The sequence below is a fragment of the Anas platyrhynchos genome, chromosome Z, assembly GCF_047663525.1.
Source record: "Anas platyrhynchos isolate ZD024472 breed Pekin duck chromosome Z, IASCAAS_PekinDuck_T2T, whole genome shotgun sequence".
In the NCBI taxonomy this organism is placed as follows: domain Eukaryota; kingdom Metazoa; phylum Chordata; class Aves; order Anseriformes; family Anatidae; genus Anas; species Anas platyrhynchos.
This window is the reverse complement of record NC_092621.1, coordinates 80,915,182-80,938,936: the sequence shown is the minus strand read 5'-3', so window position 1 is coordinate 80,938,936 and position 23,755 is coordinate 80,915,182. Positions and strand designations below refer to the sequence as shown.

The window sequence follows — 23,755 nt, the reverse complement described above, 5'->3', positions numbered from 1 at the left end:
TCTGCAATCCTGCTCTGGCAAACAGGAATGTTCCCCATCACCGTTTTTGTTACTGCTACAGATGCACTCTACCAAAACAGCAGCAAAAAAAGAGGTTAACTACACAGTGAGAACATTCACTTGGGCATATCCATGGGAACCCTTGCACGTGGCCTTTAAGCCAAACGAGATTACTGTCTCGAGTCCATACCAACCCACCCTTTATAAATGTTACCCCTCTCTCTCATGTTTAGAATTCCTGATTTGAGATTACTTTGAGTCATTAAGTACAGTCAAAGACTCGTACAATGTCTGGAAGCTATCTAAGCAGCAGGTTCAAACGGGTTATTCAAGAATGATTTTCTGGTTCCCCAAATATATTCCAGGCTTTGCAGACACTTTCAACTCTATAGATCTTGTTCATTTCAGAGATACTGCAGAAGTTCATCCATAAACTTTGACATTGCATTGAAAACAAGGTGTAAAGATCACATGCTTAATTTTTCCACGCTGATAGAATATATTGCACGCTGCTAGGCTATAGCTCTACACTGTATTATTAAATACAACAGCACATGTTCTGCAGTTTAGAACAAGCACCTTCTAACCTTTGAGGGTGAAAAGCTCACTGTTAGGGAGAAGTCATAAGTGATGTGGATAACACGAGTTTGGACACTGTTCAAAAAGCATCATTTTCTACATTAGACACTAAAGTAAACCCAAGCCTACTACTACACAAAGTATGAATTCGATCTGAAGCATATAGTCACCTGAGATGATATTAAACATCCTTGGGTTCAGGATAGCAGGACAAATCAGTCGAAGAAAAACAAAGCCACTGAAATGGGAAAAAAATTGTATTTTGTTCAATAATAAAGTTAGAGAATTAATGTAAAACTGTGCAGTCTTTAAGGATTCAAGTTAATGTGAAAGTCTTCTTAAGACAGACAACAACCAACCAGCCTGCACTCTGTGAACACGTTCCTTAGTCAGGAGCACTGATATGACTTCATCTATGATAAAAAATGAAAGAACAGACATATTGATTTCCCAATTAAGGCGAACTGCTGAAACTGCCTGGGAAGAACTTAACTGCGAAGTGATACTGAAGCTGATCGAAGTCCACGCTGACTTCAGAAAGGAAAGGCCCCTGCTCTCCCAGCTCTCCTGCCTTCCGGAGGCTTTTTGCTGTGCATCACAGAGGGCGTTCATCCTGCAGCCGCCCACTGCACCAACCAATGTAAGGAGCGCAGGGCTGCGTGGGCGGAAGGGAACCTCTCTTTTGGCAGCAACACAGCCTTATAATCAGCTTAAACCAACCTATATCCTGATGACAGCATGTTGCAGCAGAAGAATAAACAGTAAGGGATTTACCTTCCTTCCAGAAGTTAACTGCTGCCATCGAAATGCTAGAAGAAGCGTTCTGATTGCAGAACTAGGAACTCACTCACCAGAAGGTCAAAACGACCTTCAGTAGCATGACAGAAATCTAACTTTCTTAATAGCAGAAGTAGAAAACACCCAGCTCATGGCAACCTCAACCCTGCCTAACTGCTGTACAAGGAAGAGATATACAGACCAGCTACGACAATCTATGCCATCCTTCATTTTGTTTGGACTGCGTGGACACTATCACCAGACTGTTCCTCACTACAGCAGTAACAAAGCATTAACAAAGACAATAGTTCTAGCCCTTTGTGAAGCAAAAAAATAGTAAGAATTCTGTGGCGTGAATTTAATTACCTAATTTAAGTACCTAATTTTGAAGTCATGACATACACACCAATCTTTTTTTTTTTAAACTGTCTGAAGCTGAAGGCCACTGAGGTACAATCAGAAAGGACGGACCTTGCTGATCCAGAAGATTTGGTGCTTCTTACCTTGCCTAAATTAATGAGTCAGTATCTGTATGTGATTTTTACAATCAGAGAGAAATGCCAGCACAGTCTGAGTTACCAGGGAAGCTACCCAGACATCCAAAAACTGTCCACGTCTGAATACTCTAAGCATTTGTTCACCATAATTAGTGCAATAAAACATGACAGTCTTCACCGAAGGCTGCAAAACTCTAGTGATTAGGTCACAAGTACCACTTGTGAAGACTAAGGCCACACCAGAAAGTGACCCGATATTTACAGCGTTGGGTGGGGACCTTTAGAAAACACTAAACGTGAACTGTGTCCGCATAAGGAAAAGCCACATATTTCTATGGAGCTGGGGTGGAACAAAAAGGTATTATATATCCACCGCTGAGCTCTACAGCCCTGCAGTGTGTTATCCCCTGAAAACAAGAGGGGCTCTTATAACATGAGCATTTGCCCTAATTTGAAGGGCAAGATCCAGCACAGCACCCTGGTTGACATGAACTGTGGCTTTTAATATTGAAATGATAAACAAGGCCCAAAGACAAATCCTCTGAAAAACTCCAGCTGGAGGGAATCCAACCTCAGCAACTGGTTGGACTGCCAGATGTCGAGGGGAGATAAAAAAAAAAAAAGATGTGTCTGATAACCTCAAGCCAGTAACGTTTTGAAAACCATTGCCAAGATCACATCTTTGTCAGACATTTTCATTGGACTGGCACTGGCAACGGAAGGTGTTTGAGGAAGAACTCGTATATTGCTTTGGATTACAAACGTGGATTGGAATTTTTGTGCACAGTGTGAGATCAGAGGAGCCAGGTTGAGCGTCCTCTTGCATCATTTTTACAGGAGCTTGAGAATGTTCCAACATGACTGGACAGGAGCAGAGAAATGGACATGAAATCTTACAATATAGAATTATTTGTTTTCAGAAAACAACAGTGTTGATAGGAGTGATTAGCACTAGCAACACAGCACCAGCAACTGGGAGCCCTCTCTGATGCAGAGAACTCTATGTTGCAGACAGTACTTCAGTGAAAACTAACGACAGTTCAATGGGCTTTATGAGAAGGTGTTAGATTCCTTATCACGTTGGGTCTGCATTGTGAGGAGTATTTATCTTAACCTGTGTGAGATTTCTCCAGCAATCAACACTATGTAAGAAATAGGCAGTAAGGCATGGTCTTCCCAGATGGCAAGAGACCGGAATGCAATCTTCAGAGGTCACTGCTCTCTACAGGTATTTGAGGTATATTATCCTCATAAAAGTTAACTACCGCTTTAAGTGAAGTTTTTCCTTCACAGAATTAAAAAGGGAATCATTATTTTAGTTGTAAAGCTTCACAAAATACAAGTAAGTTTGAAACTATTAAGTAAAGCTATCCTGACCTCTGTACTACAACATCTTACTCTGGCAGTGTTATATGAACACGGTTAAGAATCTAGCAAGCTCTTAATCCTTAATTGGGATATCATGTCTCAGTATCATAAGTTACATAGATAGCAATATTTAAAATAGTATTATAAAGTTCTGTCACCAAAAGAAAAATAGATAAGCACACTGAAGCATATCATTAACAAGACTTTAGAAGATTACTTTCAACATAAAGCGTTAAGTAACTTACCTAACAACTCTGGTTCTCATGGTGGTATTAGCTGGCCACTTGCTTTGAACAGACTTCTGCAAGCACCCATAGATATATCTTAACGTCCTGCAAAAAATAATAGCTAATTAAAAATAATAGCTAATTACTCATTCCATTAAACACAGAGTATCAAAAAAGCTGCTGAGAAAGGCTATCATCAAGCCTCCTACTTGATGCAGAACTTATCAGCTCCAATTTTGTAATGTAGACATTTTTAAAATTTTAAATTTAAGAGTTAATTTGTAAGTTCATACATTTGTAAAAAGTCCATTTATAATTGTATGTTGAAAGGGTTTACAAATCAGGGAAAGGCCTTCATTAATATATAATTCTATTCATGCAGATAAGAATCTGGGATTATTTAGATGTGCATTAAACATTTTATAACCATTTATGACCTGTTGCTTAAGCAGCATTTCCTTTTGAAAAATACCAAATTTATTATTATTATTATTCTTAAATTTTGCTCTTTTTAACTAACAACTTTCCTTTCCATAAATAAGGGTTAGGTTTTTAGAAGCATCTAAGCAACCACAGCAATTCTCCTCTCCCATCAAAAAAATGGGAAAATTGTAGCATTTTTCACCAGTGTTGGGAGCCGCACCATATAATTAAAAGGAGTGCAACTTTTAACCTTGTAGGCACTACCACAAACTAAACACTTCTGTGCTACTCTGCCATCTCAAATTCGAGGATTTTGTTTACTTTAAAAGCTAATGATAGTGAGAGAAAACAGTAATATCCACTCTTTATTAGATGGTTCAAGTCTAAAATATGAGCACAAGTTATTTTATCACTTTGAAGAAGAAATAAAATTAACTTCTCCATATCCCTGTTAGACAGAAGTAATCATAACAGGTATCACTCTACTATACCCACTTGTATTTTGAGTATGGTGTAAATAGTTCCTTTTCACTTTCCTAGTGGAAAAGGACTAGACATAATTTGTGATCAACTAGACACAACTGTCTCCTAACTTGTACTGTCTTCTGTCTCTGAGGAAATATGATACTGATTATTTTTATTCTTCTTCTTTCCCTAACCACTTAGACCTAGTAGCTTCTCCTTCAAAGAAAAGCACATACACGTTAGCCAAGGAGTTTTGCTAAGAAAGTACTATTTATTTCAGAAAGGATTATTTTTTAATTCATCTATATTCCTCCGTATATACAACCACCCTAAAGACATTAGTCTTGTGACTGATTAGCAGAAGATGAACCAGTAAAAAAACAATTTTAATGTGCAACATAATCACCAAACAGGAATTTTCAAATGCAAATCTAACAGAAAACTCCAACTTACGGAGGCAGTATCTCTGCAGCCATGAATATTTTCTCCACCAATTCTGAAAGTATACTGAGTAGATGTGCCAAATTAGTGTTTACATCTTCATTTTTTTCTAGTTTTGAAGGATTTAACTAAAACCAAAAAAGAAAAAGATTAAGCTCCCTCTCCTAACTAGTGCTACCTATATAAGTTTCATAATATTACACGTAATACTACTTCAAACTAAATTAAATATTCTGCAGCTGTACAAATGTCAAGACTACTACAGAACTCAAAAATCTGATTCAATGGCTAGCAAGCACATGAGAAGCAATAATTCCACTGTGCTATGGTTGTAATAGCTCATTCAGTACTATCCATCTACATGACCTTTTGCATCTTTTAATTCAAATTGCTGAGGACTCCCATCCTTTCCCACAATTCAGCTAGAGTAAAACACAGGAGTTAGGAGAGACACTTAAAAAAAAAAACAACCTGTAAGATCAGTAACAAGCCACGGAGTGCCTTGTTACTTTTGACTCCAACATCACAGAGTCAAAAATCATAATATAATCACAAATTGTTAGGGACTGGAAGGGACATTGGAAGATCATCTAGTTCAATAGCCCAGGTTCTGACTTCTACATCTTGAGCTTACTAGAAGTTACTTAGGACAAGCCACTGAGTAACTGCTGCAGAACAACCTACATTTTTGTTCTGTAGAAAATGTAACTTAAAGAAATATGAATTAAAAAATGAATTAAACTTAAAAATTAGTACTATGAATGTTGCTCAAGCTAACATCTAGAAAAGCTCTTAATGAATTCAGTCCCTGTATTAATCATATAAATTAAATTTAGTTCTGAGAGATCGATAAGTGTTTCTAAAGCTAATATTTAATGCAAACACAATGTCTAACAGTCCGTAGATAATTGTGTCAATAAACCAAGATGTTTAAAAACATAGTTCAAGGTATCACCTCACAGGACTGCTTGCTCTCCATGATCTTTAATATAGAGTCTTTCAGTGCATGGTGAACAAAACGTGTTGCTGTGGCTTTCATGTACTGCTCCATGAGTGTACTTGCTAAAGTGGTGGCACGAAACAAGGTAGTAGCTTCATCTAAAAGAAAAAAAGTGAAAGGCTGAGAAAGGAGACAGAGCAGTGAAAATAACTGATGTTTACATTTCTATGTGTGTCGCAAATAAAGAAAAACAGAAGGCACCAGAGCCCTTCCCTCCCTACCCGCCCACAGTTTCAGTAAACTTTAGTGTAGTTAGTACAATACCTTCCATGCTTATTTCCCTGTCATTTAGTGTTCGTAACAACAAGGACTCAAGCTTTTCATGAAGAAAAATCTTCAATAAAATGCCAGCCAACAGTGTTCTGTCCTGTCCACAAACGTGTGATAAGGCATAGACTACGTGAAGCTCCTTCTGGAGTATAAGCTGGAAGAAAAACAGTTTTATATGTTAGAAGTTTCTGAATATTATAACAGTTTTTGGAGAAACTGGTATCATACATCTATAGAGAAACAGATGTCACTACAAATATAATGATGTCAACCTGTGTTACTGAAATCTGTCTCAAACAGACAAAGCAAGTTTTGACTGGTGAACTAAGGAAAGTTAAATAATTTTATACCTCTTTAAACTCACTGTACTCCTCTTCTGGCATGATTTTCTCCATAGAATACCGTGCTCGAACACGCAAAGATCCTGGCTCAATACCCTTTAATGGTACATGGGAACTGAGTTGAAACCACTCATCTGTTGCATGTCCTTTTTGCAATCGGCTTAGTTGGCAACGCATAAACACTTAAGGAAAAAAGCATTTTTCAGTTAAGTTATCACCAGCAAAACAGTGTTAGTATAGAATAAAAACCGTATTTTTGTCACATCCCATCTAATTTCAGCAAGAGTATTAATAACTGTAATCAAGATTTTTGCCACCAATGTATTAGCAAGTTCTCTATTCATTGGTTTAAAATATTCCTGTGAACTGAAGTGGAAGTAAGTACAAGGTGCTGTTCTGTAAGTAATGTATAAATATACAATCAAAAATGACATTGGATATTAACAATTTTCTTTTTTAACACCCATGTAGAGGGTAAAGAAAGTGCTACCCTGTAATTCCTGGTAGTAGTCTGAAAATAAAAGCTTATAAAGTGTTCAGAATTCACTGTGTTGTTGTTTTTCCAGCTTTGGGCTGATATTACTGTCAGTCCTGCTCCCTGACCACTCTGTTACTTTTTATTATTTATTCTTATAGCGACACTACTTAAGTTCCTCACATTAAAATACCCCCAAGCAAACAGTCTTTGATTTTTCACATTTCTGCAAAGCCTATACACAACATGGCCCTTCAGAAATTGTCAACAATTCCAGCAGACTTTCTATTGCCTCAGCGTTGCAACAGGTGCAATCAGGTCATCATTTGATACTGGAAAAGAATATCATCATATTTATAATGCCGAATTCAGGACATGGCATTTGCCTATTTCACATTCTCTGGAGCTGATAAACTGATGTAAGATAATGCATTCAGGTCAGCTGAGCAGTGTGAAAAACAATTTATCATCTGTTACTTATCACCAGTGTGGATGGGACCACAATCCTATCAATCAACTTTCCTAGAATATTTCTTCCCAGCAAAGGTGGGAAGAAATACACCCACAAATAAGTAATGTGTTTTCTTGCTTTGCTCACAAACATGGCACGTACTTCTCACCAATGGGGATAGTGAGATACAAGATCTAGAATAATCTGATTCTTTCTTTCCTGTGACTATAGGAGCATTCATAACTGTAACACTGCCTGGAAATTAGGGAGGGAAGGCAGCAAGTCTCTAGCCAGTACTAGCAGACTGACTTCCCAGGGCCACAGAACTGTCAAGCATGCACCACAGTGACCCTTTTTTCTCCTGACAGTTGCACAATCTGAACTACCACCTTCAAAAACAAGCTGTGGCACTACTTTAAATAAAAACTCTGCCTGAAAGGAAAAACCTAAGCTACTATTTTGCTCTACAGACTTGCCTGCCTGTGTTGTCCCCCTCCATTACAAAAATGTTTCTTTTTCAAAAAGGTTTCTTTTTCACCATTAACTAATTTAAATGAACCAACTATGCTAGTACAAAAACTAAACCAGAGCTTGCATTCCAGTTTTCAGTAGCAGCAGATGGAGTACAGTCTATGGCTTTGTTGTGTTTTCTCTTTAAGATGTTTATATGTATTCATTTGAACAAATCCTTATGCAAATTATTTCTCTCAGAAAGAGAAACTAGTAAAGAAAAACTGAACAGAATTAATAAACTTCTTAGTATCATTTCTGTATACTTGAAATAATTTTTAAAAGCAAGAAGACTAAAATAATTATGGATTATTTATAACAGACAAACATCAAAGTCAAAAACTTGAGAGCTCAGTAAGCATTTTAAAGTAATGAAGAACCAGCCTTCTTGCTCTTATTCTAGTATTTATTTCTGTGTTATGATGAAGAAATAAAGCAGCGAGACCCATACCAGATTTTCAGGACCTTAATCTGTATATATGACAGAAGCAGCTAGCAGAAAAGACAACTTAAACAAATAACGGGAAAGATTACAGTACTAGCCTCACATGACTCCCATTTCAGAGCAATCCACATTCAGTAACTAGTTGAAAAGCTGAATGTTCACAAAAGCAACTAGTTATCCTGCTTATGGAGAGTTCAGGAGTTACTCAGGCAAGATATCTAGGTCTGTTAGGTGAGGTCTGTTTTATCTCATTTTTTTCCCTCCATTTTATTTCAAATATTTAATAGGGCAGAGATATATGTTAATTCCACTTGAGTTGACTTTTTCCTTTTTTCCTCAAAATGAAATTAGGGTTGAGTTATGCACTAAGAGTGTGTGTAACAGTAACTGTCAAGTAACTCTGTCAGTAAGGCACCCATCACCTCCCTGGCAGCTGGATGCATTTGAAGTCAACACAATCTTCCTAACCCTGGACTGAGAGAAGGAAAATGCAAAAAACAATTCTAAAGAAATTGCTTAAGCATTCCATTCACAAACTACCCTTGTAAAGGTTCTTGTTTTACTAACAAAATGGTTCAGGTAGCTAATTTCTTTTCTAGCTCAAATGAATATAGTAACAGTGCAATCACATGCTCAAAACAGCAACTAGAGCCCTTTTGTCTGTCAGAAGAAATATATCTTTTTCCTCCAGGTATGCAAGAATTTTTCTAGTCAGAGGAAGGGCAAAGTTTTGGCATTGAATGAGGTGCTCCAAGAGCATTCAATCTGAGTAGTAATTCTTCTACTTTGGTCACAGCTACAATCTCTTCTCTACACATCTCTTCTCTGAAAAAATCACAAAATTATCAACAAGGCATAAAAAACAGGCCAGTAACACAATATACATAAACTGAAAACATTTGCAATAGATTATAAATATTCTGCCAGGCTTTCAGACAGACAGGTCTGAATACAGTGGAAAGGAAAAATTCTTCAAACAGGCTGAGGATGTGTGCGTAGCAAGGAGGAGGTGGGGGCTGATGCTGCTACAGAATGGGTACATCAGCAAACAAAGATACTTTGAATAGAAGAAAAAGCCTACAACACACTGTGTGGGAAGGGAACCAAACTTGAACAATAAATAAAACTATATATATATATATATATAGTTATATATAGTTATATATAGTTATATATATATCGTTATATATATATATATATGCATATATAATATATATTTTATATATACAAATTATATATTACATATACATAGTATATGCATATATACCATATATAGTATACTATATATACTATATATACATATTTTATGTATATATAATATATATAATTTGTATATATAATTATATATATAATTTATATTTATATATATATATACACACACACACACACAAATTATATATATATATATATACACACACACGTATATATAATAAGCTCAGAATACATTCTTCAGATTGAGCCCTTTCTTTTCTGGGCCTACCAGCTTCCTATTAAATTGCTGGAATAGAAACAAAACAAGTGCTGAAGAAGCAGCTCTCTAGGTAACAAAAAAAAAAGCAAATTCTTGTGAACTCCTGTAGAAGGTATAAGAAAATATAAATTCTTTCCCGTTCAAAGTGATACTAAATTAACTCCAGGTTTAAGCCCAGGAGCAGTACAATGAAAATACACAGATGAGGTAAACAAAGAATACCAGGCAAAGTTTGTTCCAGTAACTCTCAAGGTGGTGATTTTTTTTTAAATTATTATTTTTTTAAATGATCAAAGTACCATTTTCCTCCCTTTCCTTTTTCACTGGAAGCAACAAAAAAATTAAAAAGAGAAAGAATTCCATACACTCATACTTCAAACAGATCCCAGAAATTAGCTCAGTGAAACAGTACTTAAAAAGCAGACTCTTTTTCCCCTTGCTTTTGGGTAGGCACAGTCATCGTATAACATAATAGCTATTCCAGCAAAGAACTATGAAAGCCATGAAATACATAGGACTGGATTACTGTGCATTTTATTACTGAAAACATGGAAGCTTTCACTGTAAAAAACATTAATGCAAACCCAGTAAGAAACATCCAAAACATACAAATACAGTAGTGTGGTAAGTGTAAAAATATATGTAATTCTCTTGTGACAATTACAAGAGTAATGAAAACTGCACAAAGAATCCATTGCTGCAACACATATGCAACTTTTACAGAAAAATACTTACATATATCTGGATCTTTACTTTTCTTTGTTTTGTTACTAAGACTTATCTCAAATCTATTAATATCAGATGAAAGATCACTAGGAGAAAAGACAGAAAGCCTCAATTAATACTATACTTGGCTGGCATTTAACCTTATTCTAAACTCATTCCAATCCTGAATTCTCATTTACAGCCAAAGATGCACACTTACATTAACGAAGATATTTAGATACCTACAGAAAATTCAGCCCATGCATTTATGACTAAAATCTTTCTGTTGTATAACCACACATACAACATTTTTAAAAAGCATACACAACAGACAACACAGTGTTAAAAAATTTAAATGCAATGCATCTTACAAATGAAACTTGGTAATTCAAGAAGAGTAAGACTTACTCAAAAACAAATTCTTCTGACCACACAGGGTTCTGCCCTTCCCTGATATGTGTTTTTGCTACCTGGACACTGTTCAGGTAGATGTTGCAATACGGATTAGTAAAATGCTTTACTGGGAGGGTATGAGCTTCTTCTACATGCAAAATAAGACTGCTGACCTAAAGAAAATACAAAAGATTTACTTCTTTTTGCTACAACAGAAATACGTAACAAATGAATATAAGTTTTCTTCCTCCATGGGGAAGCTTAACATTAACGTATAAATACTGAATGCAAACTATAATTTCCTGATAGAGAGAGCAAAGAACATATGTAATGGAACAACACTTTAAGAGGTACCAGTGATAAAGTAACAGTAATATCAAATAATTACTGAAAACAAATCTCTGGCACCATATGTTTTAACGCATCCCATGAGACATTAGGATTTGCAAATACTAGCTGTTCGATGCAGAGCAAATTTTACTGAAATCAAGAGCCAGCACTTTGAGTAACAGCCATGGATGGATGACTGCAAACACAATAGTGTACTTGGTGCTTTCCTAACAGATTATGTAAAATTGCTTTGAAGAATATTTTGAACTGCCTCCTACCATACAAAATTCTGAAACACGTGTAATTCGTATCTGACTCAAACAGCTACTGATACCAGCTGATGTCAAATACATATAATAAATACAGGAATCATCACATTTGATCAGGTCAACATTCTATTTAAATTCAAATATTCAGCATCACTAATTTCAAATGACTTTACAAGAAAATTATGTAACAATTCACATGAGTTTCTTTACATTCTCTTAGACAGCTTACACCGTAAAAGTCACCAGCAGGCTTTTATTTTCCATTACACTCTGCAGAACATGCAGATATGAACTAATTGATCTGTTTTCTCTTCACATTTTTATGTTCCCTGACATAATTTCTCTAGGATAGAAATAAAAGTGTGATTTTTTTTTTTTTTAATCTTTCATCTTGATGACTCACACATACTTTTTTTCACCTATTTCCTATTCTATTCCTGTATGGAGATAAACATTTTGTTTTTTGAAGAACAGAATTAGTTCAGATTGCCACTCTGTTTAGCTTTTGCAAACTGCAAAAACTAAAAAAACAAGCCCACAATTTTCACCTGCCAGTTCATCTATGAAGTCAATTAGTTCTTTCCTTCAGAAGCATTTAATCTTCTTTAGTACTAACTACAGAATAATTCTGTGTGTGCTGAAAAACATTGTATTCTATTTTTTTTTCCACAGCCTGCTAAAATAATTACTTTTGGTGTTCCTAGCACTCAAAACTATCAGGCATTCTTGAATTATTTTCCCGTTACTCTCCAATCATTACAGACTTAGTCATTTATGGCTATTCGTCATCTACATCTGTAAGAAATTCTGGCCATGACAGCAATTCCATGTGAGATACTATGCCACAAGAACGGACCAGCATGCATTTGCTACTAAAAATGAATAGTTAAACAAGCATTTTGTTTATACATGACATAAGTCTGCCAATTTCTTGTAAAGCTTCTCAAATGTGGAGAATCTAAAGGAATAAGGTGATACAAATGCTGACTTCTTTACACTTTTACTCAAATGAGGTCAGACAGTAATATTTAGCATAGCATCTGCAGATTCCCTAAAACACTTGGTCTTTACGTGTACATTTATTATAGCAAAGTTGAAATGTTTCTGGTTCTGCATAACTCCAAAAAGAAAAGCAAGTACATGCAGAATTTGTTGAAAGGAAAATTCTCAGATTTATCAGTTTCATTTCACAAGAAGACAAAACACTCCCCCCTCCCTTCCCCTTAGAAGACCCATATTAACTACACAGCTTCACCTGACGTAGACGTTTATTTGATGTTCCTGGACTGGTTTTTCTTAAACTGCAAAACATCTGCAGAGCTTTCATCCAGTCCTAAGAGAGAAGGATGTGGAATAGTGTAATGAAACAAAGTCAGACAGTGATTGTTGCAATGGGCTAGACATTTAAAAAGATATGTTGAATATCTCGACTATTCCCCTAGCTTAACATTTTACGCAATTCCAAGGTATTCAAATTTGTTAAAAATTCTTATCCTTAACAAGCAAATGCAAAAAGAATTTGCAAATCCAAACCATTTTCTATTTTGGAAATATCAAGCATTGCTAATGAGATCTATACAGCGTGACTTTTGCCAATTTTCCAAGCTAGTAGTATTACATTAAATTACAAAGGGCATATAAAATGAAGCAAAACTTGTTTGCTTCAGAGAAAATATCAGAACTACTTGTCTTGTTAACTGATTTTTCTCTCCAGTATTTCTGTATTGCAGTCTTAGTACTTGTATACTTCAACCAAAAACTACAGCAGCACTAAACAACAAGAAGTATACCATACACCCCCCTTTTGTCTGCTCATCGATGCATAAAGCAGAACAGATAGATGGATTTCATTTCAATAAAGAAAACACACAGGTTATCTAACACCAAACTGACTATTGAACCTTTGTGCGTATTTTTTTTTTAAATCGAATAAGCTGCTAAGAGGCACCGCCAGCTTACCAGGTCGCCTCTGAAAAAGTCACAGGAGTGTAAGAAAGTTCCTAACAGAAGAGCTTTGTACAGGGTATTAGCTTTGGAACATCATCTACTGCAGCTCTTCTCAACTAGACCCTTCTCAGCTTGAGTTAGGTTTCAGCTTGCTAAACCTTCCACGGAAGGAAAAGCTTTCAACTGCACTGCACAGTGTTTTAATGGATTTCTTTTCTTATTCTAGTAAGGAGTAGTGATCAAAAAAACAAAGGCCTCCGAAATACTGTAAATTTACAGAAATAACTCCTAGATGCACAGTATACCTTAATACTCACTCATAACAGGAAAACCTATCCCCTTAAATGCCAAAACTTACAGCAGTGAGAACAATGTGCCACTACAAACACAGTGACAGTAGCGTACCACCCCTCACATTCACTTATGCTTTGTACTTAAAGACTACACATAACCCACAGGATGGTTGCTTTGATATTTATTTGCATTACACAAGAACCATCATGTTTTCCAGAATATAGGAATAAAACTAGTCTTCTATATAAAATGTTATAAAGTAAAGAAAGCAGGAGCTTCTCAAAACAGAAGCTTCTGTTTCAGAAGCTTCAGAACTACATTAAGATTAATGTAAAAAATTACATAATGTATGTACTCTCAATTACTATACTGCATGCTGCTTCTAAAGATAGTACATTAAGAGTTGCATGATAAACATCACTGAAATATTCTTACGTCATGTCAGTAACTTCCATGAATTTATAATAAATTAACAGGAAAATTTGTGCTTTTCTGTGCATACAGTACTGGAAGAATACTAAATTTATATAACCCTTAATGCACTGGTGAATAGCAGCCTGTTACAAGTGTTTTAAACAGGTTTAATTTGATTCCTATTAAATCACATGCAAAGCTTAACTCCTGATGGAACCTGTATATATCAGAACTGTGACCTTATTAAATAAAAACAATGTTTTTATCTTGCATATGCTCTCCTGCTGGTAAGTGAGTTTCAGAGCATTAGGCTCCTATCTTACAACTCTTAAGCAACAAATCCAACTGCTAGAGAGGTAGAAACTAAATGATACTGACTGAAAACAGAAAATCTTATTTTTCATGAACAATCAGGGCCCAAAGCTATGAAAAAACATCAATTTATGGACAGGAAAAATAGCTGCAGAAGGCAGTCATTCCACAGACTTTGGTCACAGGGCTCACGTACATTTTACTGTGTATCAGGAAAGTGCTCTCCAAGAAAACTCCCAAATGCTGTGCTCTGATTTGCCAATATAGAAAACACTTGGAGAGCAACTTATTTTTCTGTACTGAATTGTAACAGAAGAGACGTTCTCCAAAAAACATTAAACAACATAACTGATGTTCAGTCCTCCGCACCTGAACCTGTCCAAACTAGAAAAATCACAGGTAGGCAGGTGCTGGATTCTCAGCAATAGTTTCCCTCATCTATCTCCTACTACTGCACTGTAACACCTGCTAATATAGACTTAACCACTACCTATTTGTGGTATACTTGGTTCCTGCTACAGAAGGGTGGTATCATTGAACACTGCAAGGCAAACAAATCGCTTTTAAAATTATATTTACCAACAAAAGCTCTCACCTGTGCTTGTTCTGGAGTTTCGCCTGCAAAGTAAAAGATGTAATGCTCTTCACTAAAGTGCTGAACTACTATCTGAAAACAGTTTGGCCTTAAAGATAAACAAAACAAAAAGATATGTTTTATTAATCTTCATAATATTGACAGACACCTTTACTTATTAATCTCAGACTGGGCATCAGGAAGCCTTTCTTTACCCTGAGGGTGGCCAGACACTGCAACAGGCTTCCTAGGGAGGTGTTGGGCGCCCTGAGCCTGTCCAAGAGGCATTTGGACAGTGCCCTCAGTACCGTGCTTTGACTTCTGCTCAGCCCTGAACTGGTCAGGCAGTTGGACTGGTTGATCTCTGAAGGTCCCTTCCAGCTGGAATGAATTAAAATGACATTTACACTGGACTAATTTTTCTGCTGATTGTCTGAAAGGAGCATTGAACATGGCATCAACGTGGGGTGAGCACAACTCTAGCAACAGCACCCATGGAGAAAGGAAAGACTGGATGGACTCCAACAACAAAACTTCTCCCATGTTTCAAAACTACATTTTGGTTTGAACACGTTATGTAATTTTAGGAAAATAGTGTTTCTGTACAGCTAGTTTGGTTTTGAGCATTAAGAAACTTTTAAAGTGTTTTATAATGAATATGCACATATACTATCTTGTAGTCTAAGCAAAAAACTAATCATCTGAGAACTATCTGGGTTGAGGACTATTCCCACAAGCTTTTTAAAACAAGCAGAAGTTCAGCATTAGTTCCCACAATTAATGACAAGTTAAGGATTTGTTCTTTCGGGAGCTCAGGGAATGGCACTAACATAACAAATCCTCTATATCCTGTGTTCCACAGGTCTCAAAACTAATAAAATGTGTATTGGAGCACACTCTACTCATCTGATGTATGTCGCAGAATCACAGAAGCATCTAGGTTGGAAGCAACCTGTAAAGTTCACCTAGTCCAACCTCTGACCTAACACTAACAAGTCCACTAAACCACATCACTAAGCTATGCTTTAGAGGCTTGTATGTATCACACTCTAAAACCTTAAACATAACCATGGTGTCTTTGCCATTTTGTATAACCCCACTCATTTGTCAAAAAGACTATCAAAAATCTTTATGTTGTTAAATTATAAGCTATTGCAAGTGCACACTTCATTCACAAACTTCCACGTTATGTTCGAACGAATTTAGCTGTCCTAAACACAACATTACAAGGAGGATCTTACTTCATTTGCAATGGCATGTCACTCTTCAGTTCCTCCATCCACTTCAGTGCCTGGTGAAATACCGACATGGCATTTTGTCTCCATGCCACAGAAGGGTGGGGGAGAGCAGGATGTAACCAGAGCTGGGCCTACTTAAATCACTGCCCCCAAAGAAACAAGCAAAACTACAGACTTCTCTGTACTTCTGAGAAAATGATAAAAGAAGCGTTTGTATTGTTTTCCTTTTTCGTTTTTTTTTTCCCTTCTCCTAATACCAGCTACTTAAAGTATAGGAGGAACTTTATCTCAGCTACAGTTCCTTATTAGCAGCTTCCTGAGGTGATGCAACCATGCATCTTCTTAGTACCACTGACTCTCCAACTTCATTTTAAAAACAGCACAGGGGTTTTTGGAAGCTGATTAAGAAAGGTCACCATTAAACAAACTTCTTCTTTAAAATGTACACCAAAGCTTCCTTTGTAATTGCTATCTCACATGAGGAACATTTCTGTAGTAGTGTTGTTTTTTTTTTTTTGGTTGGTTGTGTTTTTTTTTTTTTGTTTGTTTGTTTGTTTTGTCTAGTCTGCTACACTTTATTTATATGTATGCTCCTCATTCCATTAGTTTAATGGGCTTTTAGAATTTAAGAGTGAAAAAACCTGGTGGAGCAAAAATCTTTCCAGCTTAAGAAACACCACTAATTTTAAACATGTATGTTCAAGGGCGGTTTTTTGTTTTGTTTTGTTTTCAAAAAAAATCACATGAAATTGGCTACAAATCCCCTTTGATTAAATAATAATACATGGCTTTTACCAGAATTTCTATTTAATTATTTTAAATCTGACACTTCTAGGAGTAAGCATTCATGTTTCTTGTATATAGCTCTAAATAGAGGTCAGCGGACTTGTATCTAAAGTATTACAGTAAATAAGATTTGATCTGAAAATTATCTGAGTATAGTTTTTGTTTTTGAAAAAAATTATAAGGATGTTGACTTATGAATTAACTTACTTTTAAAGTTGGTCTGATCTAACAGAAGTACTCATTCTTAAATACAAAAACACTTACAAACTCTGCTTAACCAAGTTAGCTTTCAACTGCCTATCAAAGAAATTTAGATCTTTTGGAATTTAAAAAAATTCCAAATTCCTTGTCAATTCTTGGTTCAAAAGATTAAAACCCTGAGCATTCACTATTTCTAATGTGTAGAAGATGAAACCCTGAGCAATTATTACACTCAATATTCAATAATGCGAATGCTTGAATCATTATCACACCTCATTTCAGAATAAAGCTTTAATGCTGAATACTGAAGTTTTACCTACAAGCTGTTTATGAACTCTTGCTAGCAACTCAGTATGAACCAAGAGTTACAAGACAAGTCAAAGCAACCTGCTCCCTGGCAACATATTGCACATACATTGTACATGCTTCAAATGTACAGTCAGTTCTCCTGCTGCACATACAAGAACCAAAAGCCAGCATCCTACCTGCCAAACAAACTGTCATGTACTCCGTAGACGGAACACACACTAAGGTCTATTAGTCCTTTGGGTTTCGTGGCTCGCTTTTCACTTTCAAAATAAATAAGCTGGGCATCATTTCCCTCTAATATAAAGTACAAGTTTTTCCATCTTTTTCCTTTACCTGTAGAAAAGCAAAGCAAGAAGTTAATATAGTATTCTGAAGAAAATGGAAATTTTGTAAATGAAGATAATGGAACAGAGTAGTAAGCTTTTGTCAAACTGCAAACAGAAGAACAATATATAGCTAATCACAACAGGTATATTATCAGTATAGATACTCAATATTATGCAACATGTAGCTAAATCTAGACCCTTGTCATAATTCAGGTACAGTTGCAAAAGGGTCTCTAAACGTTTTCACCAAATTCAACAGGATCAAGGAAGTGTATATGAGCTGCCTGGACAACTGGCTCGTATCAGCAGGAAGACTCTGTATGTATATAGCTTACAAATAATGTCCTGATGCTGTGATCTCATTTATTACAACAGTTTTAATTAAGAAATAAAGTCTTGACATGAGAAAATTATTCACGAACTTTGACCAATTTGTAACAGTATCTTAACACACCCATCTGCAATAATTTGGCTAGTTCCCCTTGTTTCAGAGAAAACATTCTCTGAACTTTGATAGATAAGAACGTTCTGGAACTAATTCTTATGAGTCACATGTAAGTTTGCGTTTTAGAAAAATGTTCAGCCTTAACATTATGCTTTGATCATCACAAATCCACCACAGGCTTTAATGAATGAGTACCAGTATTGTTTTTGAAACGATGACTAACATCCAGTTACCACACTGTCTGCTGGATGAAGAGTGATTTCATTACAGTTGTTCCATACGCAGCTATGGGCATCTCTCTACACCTGCTCAGTAATCCTGTTTGCACTTTTAAAGTATATCATTACCCCATTTAACTAGACTTCTTCTCTTCATTCTCATCCAATGCCTCACTCTGCCACGTCCCTGTACAGCTTCCCTCAGAATTAAACTTCTCAATAGATGTTTTCCTTGTTCTGTTTGTAAGATCTATGATTTTGTGCTTTTTCCTTTTTTTTTTTTAATTATTATTTGGCAATATTTGACTTCATACTTTTTTCTCACTTTTTGCTTTCTACCTACATTACTATCTATAATTTATCCTTCTAGCTGTGGTCTCTGTCATTTATGTCATCAAATCTTTTGTTATTGATTTTTTTTTGTTTACATTACAGTGATTTAAAAAAAGTAAAAACAAACACTTTGTAAAGTACTAGCTGCTCCAAAACCTTAAAGACTTGCCCAGTGGCAATTCTTCAGGCATATAAAATAACACATCAGTCTACTTTTGATCTTTTCATTGCACATTATGGTGATGGTATCCTTCAAAATGTTGTTATATATCTTGTACATAAAAATATTTTTTAAAAAAATTTAAACATACAACCTAACTTGGACTAACGAAAGAGCTGTACAAATGAATTGATTTGTACTATTCTAGCTCTAATATATTCTGTCTGCAAGAATTTTTTTGAGTTCCATATAAAATACTTTTAATGAAAATGCATCTTATTAAATTAGTTTGAAAGCTAACTTTGACAAATATGTCTAGTTGTAGTGCCGTACTCTGATGTTTTTACAACAAAAAACTCCAAAACAATATTTTCACACTGCATATAGTTTTGTGTTTTATCTATTTCTATTCATACGCAAGTCAAGGAAAGAAACTTCAACACTCTTTACATACATTCTACAACATTTTGCCCACTTTAATTTTGTTCTTTGTAGTACCAGTATTATACACTAAATCCACTGTACGTGTACCCAGGTCTGTTTAAAAAAAAAAAAAAACAACACACCAAACAGAACTCACTTTTTTTCAAAAGATAGCCTTTTTTGACAATATTTTTATAAAAAGCATCCTTTGTTTTGCGACGAATTGTATTGTAGATTTCTTTTCCATCCACTGTATCATTAAGCACTTGCTCTTGGTGCTAGTAAACAAGAAAGAAAACATATTTTAGGCTCAGAAACCACCATTAAAAAAAAATCCGATACTGAGGCTGCAACCAAGATCATCTTACTACCAAATCTTTAATACTGTTCTCTACGCTGCTTTATTAAAACCCATGAATTTTTAGTAATATACTCTTGCTAGAAATGTAATTTAACTATTTTCTGTGGAATTATTAGACCAGAGTCATGATAAAAGTTATCAACACAGACCACCTTTTATAAGGTAACATCTATGTATTTTTCCCATTAAGTAGAAAGCAGCGTGTTTCACAGTGATTTCTGTAAAATTTATGGAAGTCCTGAAAGATTTATCTAGCGCCTGTCTTCTATCAAGGCTTTTTAGGCAGAGTAATCAGGGACAAACTCTGAAGCAACAAGAACAGTACACATCTCAATTAAAACCAATATGCCCACAGAGTTGCACAGACCCTCATTCACCTCATTAAAATTCACATCTTCTAATTGGATAGAACTCTTAACAGAATACAACACAAGAAAGCAGAAACACGTGACAGAAAAAAGGATAAATCACACAGAAAACTGTAAGATCTGGAAAAGCAAGTTAACAAATGGGAACGGCCAAAAGCCAAGCTAAGTTTGACCTTACCTAGCAAGCTGATCAGCAAAAAGTCTCTCACCATAACAAATATGAAAAACAAGACTGTCAAGCAGTGAGAACAGTGTTGAGATAAAAAGTGATAAATGAACTGGCTCGATATTGAATTTCTACTTTTCTTCCTGCCCATCTATTTGTCAGAACTATGGTTCTGAACAATATAGCAAAGGCAAGATGAAAAATATTTTGGTAATACTAACAAGACCTACAATGGAAACAATATCCAGATGTTTATGAACAAGATAATCTCTGTAACATAACTACTCAAAGAACAGCACAAAACAGACCTAGTGGCCATGTCTTTTTAGTGACCTCCATATTGAGGAAGTCCCATCAGATTCACACTAACAGTAATCAAAACTTCCCAACTTTTTTTCTTCAAAAACACAGAGCATGGCAGCATGTGGAAGGGAGGTAATACATGGCCAAACCTAAAAATTAACTACCAGTCACTAAATTTTCAAACAAAGAAAACTCACAAACATTACTTTAAGTTATTTTAAATTATGCAGAAAATTATTAGTAAAGGAACTCTAAGTGCATATGAAAAAAATTAAAATGAATACAATTACTACTATGGTCCAAAAGGAGTTATGGAGCATGAGGAAAATCACTAGCAAAGCCTTCAAGGATTAGTCTCCAAATTCACATCTGCATTGGGGAGCATCAGTGACACAAGACTATCAGCGACACAGGGAAGATGGAAATAATAAGATGCAAGGCTACTAATGCAACATAAAAGTTGCATTTTTTGATACTTACCACTAGAAAATGAGAAATAGATGAGAAATCTGAATGCCTGAGTCATTTACAGGATGACTGAGCTATAAACAGAACGTAGCTATGACAATGTATTGGCTTTGGTGGGGACAGTTCTTTATTTTCATAGCAGTTCATATGGTGCTGTTTTGCATTTGTGACTAAAACAGCTGATGATGCACCAGTGTTTTGTATATTGCTAAGCAGTGTTTGCACAGCACCAAGGACTTCTCTGTTTTTCACTCCGCTCCAGCAGCAGACTGGGAAACAGCAAGAAGCTGGGAGTGGGCATAGCTAGAACCAGAATAGATGGCAGCAGGGCAACTCTGAGAATGAATGGTATGAGACAATATTGGCTTTGATATGCTTGGCTTAGTGAGAATATAGGAAAGGATGAACTTTTGTGATGGGGCAAGAGTGTTCCAGAATAAACCCTGCAACTCAAGATTTTCTGCATCTACAAGTTTCTTCCAGCAGAACAAACAACTCAGGGACAAAAGACTGGAGATTGCTGTGGTTTCCTCCTAACACGTGGGGTTAATGCACAGCACTGCACAGTCAGGGAGCAGAGCTGGGGCACACAGCAGAGGATGAACACCTTGTAGCACAGATAGAGCCTACTATTATTCTGTTGACTACGTTCCTACCTTCGATAAGTGAATGCACATGAGGAAAAAAAAAAAGAAAATTAGAGATGATGCTGTTTAAATATCACTGGTATCTCTGCTTTAATTCATGTCCTATATTATAAGCAGGCTTGATGATGATGAGTGGGAGGTCATTATCTTCACCAAAGGCTCAGAAATGAAATCTTACCTGCATTGGAACAGGATCTTTAAGGTAATATCCTTCAACAATCTGTTCTTTTCTGTAGTGCTCAATGATGTCAGCAATACTGTTCCAGAAAGAAAAACAGCATTTAAGTGTTAAACTGGTTAGTTTTTCCTGTCTGAGAATCGCTTTCGCTTATAAATCACAGAAATTTGTCAACATTTAATAAAATCAAGTGCTAAACATCAAAATCTCCTTTGCAGCAATGAGAATTTGCTAACATTGAGGAAAAAAACCACAAAATTCACAGTGTCTAAAGTTTAAAATCTGCAGATTTGTTTAGTTGCTTTAAATGCCAAACAAGGATGCTTTTTTCCCATACTCAAATAGCACATGTGCTTTACTAGTTCTCCAACTAAGCTGAAAATTGCTAGTTCATTGATAATAGCTTTCAAAGTCCTAGAGTAAACAGGGAATGGTTCAGACTGCAGTCTATAAAACAATTTCTTCCTAGGAAGGGAAGAGCAGAAAATAGAAAAGAGCTGTAACAGATCATGCAGATTATATTTGGAAATCACTAAATTTTCATGTTAAATTAAATACACAATCAGTAGCACCCCTCTACAGGAAAGCCTGCATCATTATTAGATTCAGATTACACTTTGGAAGGCTCCGGAGACAAACTGACATTCACAAGCTGAAATTCAAGGTAAATGAGTTGCTTAAACTTATTTTTACATTTACTGAAATTTACACTGTAACAAAGAACAGCAACATGAACACCAATACAAATGAATCATTAATATACAAAATATCAAACTGAAAAACAACAACTAAGTAAGTAGAAATATACTGAACATGATTTCTCACTTCACAGGTTGCAATTTCTGCAAATATAACCAAAGCACATTGAAGATATTTTTGACCTACTACAATTGAATACAGCTATGTCCAACACGGAAAAGATATGGTACAGTATAAACAAACTCAAAAACATTTAAATAAAACAGCAAGATATCTTAGCCCACCTTCCTGTCTTCTAAAGCAATGAATTAGTACACATTTGATAAAATAATGAATTGTTCCACATAAAATTTTAGTTATCAGCCTTGCAAAATGACTTGAGTTTCGCTATTATTTAAATGAAATAATTGTAATTTTTATTGAGATACACCTGGTGTATCATTTTCTCTGTAAAAATTGAAAGTTTACCACACTGTATAAAATGACTCCGTCATCGTATCTGGCACGTAAAATAGCTGCTGCCAACATCTTGGTATAAATAAAACAGCATTCAGTATTTGTTCTTATCCATCAGACCAAGAATACCTTGACTATCTGTACCTTCTCTCCTTCCTTGGTTAAAAATGCTGCCAGGAGTTCCTTAACATAGGAAGCAAGTGCCTAATTTCTTCCAATTTCATAAAATGGGCTGCAGAATAAATTCAGCTGTATTTGAGAACTCATTCTGTAGCCAGTGTGCCATATAGACTAGTATTTTATGCCTTGATGGAGTGATTAAGGACTTAGTTCTTAGCCTTCTGCTCCCTGAAGTGAACTCAGTTTGGGTGGTCATACATATATTGCTTCAACACTAGTGCAGCTGAAACGGCTGAACAAACTGAGCACTGCAAACACACAAAGATACCAGGTATCTCCAGGCAAGACTAGAAACATGACTTAACAAATGATCAGAGAGCTACCTAACATGTGAGAAGTCAAGCATGAAATCAGACTGACCACAAAACTCATCTAAAGGACAGGAAAAAAGAAATCATAACCCTTCTCAATGTCTAACAGCAACAAAAACCTTACACAAAACACATGAAGGAAGGTATAAATAAGCAAGGATAAAAAAATCCTTAAGCTTGGTTTAATATACAAAAATAAAG

General features: G+C 35.7%; 1 protein-coding gene across 1 annotated transcript in view; it reads right to left on the bottom strand.

Annotated features, from left to right (window-relative positions):
* Window positions 1-23,755, bottom strand: part of RASA1 (RAS p21 protein activator 1) — a 58,696-nt gene that overhangs the window by 6,946 nt on the left and 27,995 nt on the right. The window contains exons 9-21 of the mRNA XM_027446193.3: window positions 21,909-21,987; window positions 19,575-19,695; window positions 17,689-17,845; window positions 15,000-15,087; window positions 12,693-12,770; window positions 10,854-11,011; window positions 10,476-10,552; window positions 6,398-6,570; window positions 6,042-6,201; window positions 5,733-5,875; window positions 4,790-4,905; window positions 3,467-3,553; window positions 750-817 (exon numbers count right to left, since the gene is read on the bottom strand). Coding sequence (XP_027301994.3) covers window positions 750-817; window positions 3,467-3,553; window positions 4,790-4,905; window positions 5,733-5,875; window positions 6,042-6,201; window positions 6,398-6,570; window positions 10,476-10,552; window positions 10,854-11,011; window positions 12,693-12,770; window positions 15,000-15,087; window positions 17,689-17,845; window positions 19,575-19,695; window positions 21,909-21,987 — 1,505 coding nt within the window. The remainder of the gene's footprint in view (window positions 1-749; window positions 818-3,466; window positions 3,554-4,789; window positions 4,906-5,732; window positions 5,876-6,041; window positions 6,202-6,397; window positions 6,571-10,475; window positions 10,553-10,853; window positions 11,012-12,692; window positions 12,771-14,999; window positions 15,088-17,688; window positions 17,846-19,574; window positions 19,696-21,908; window positions 21,988-23,755) is intronic.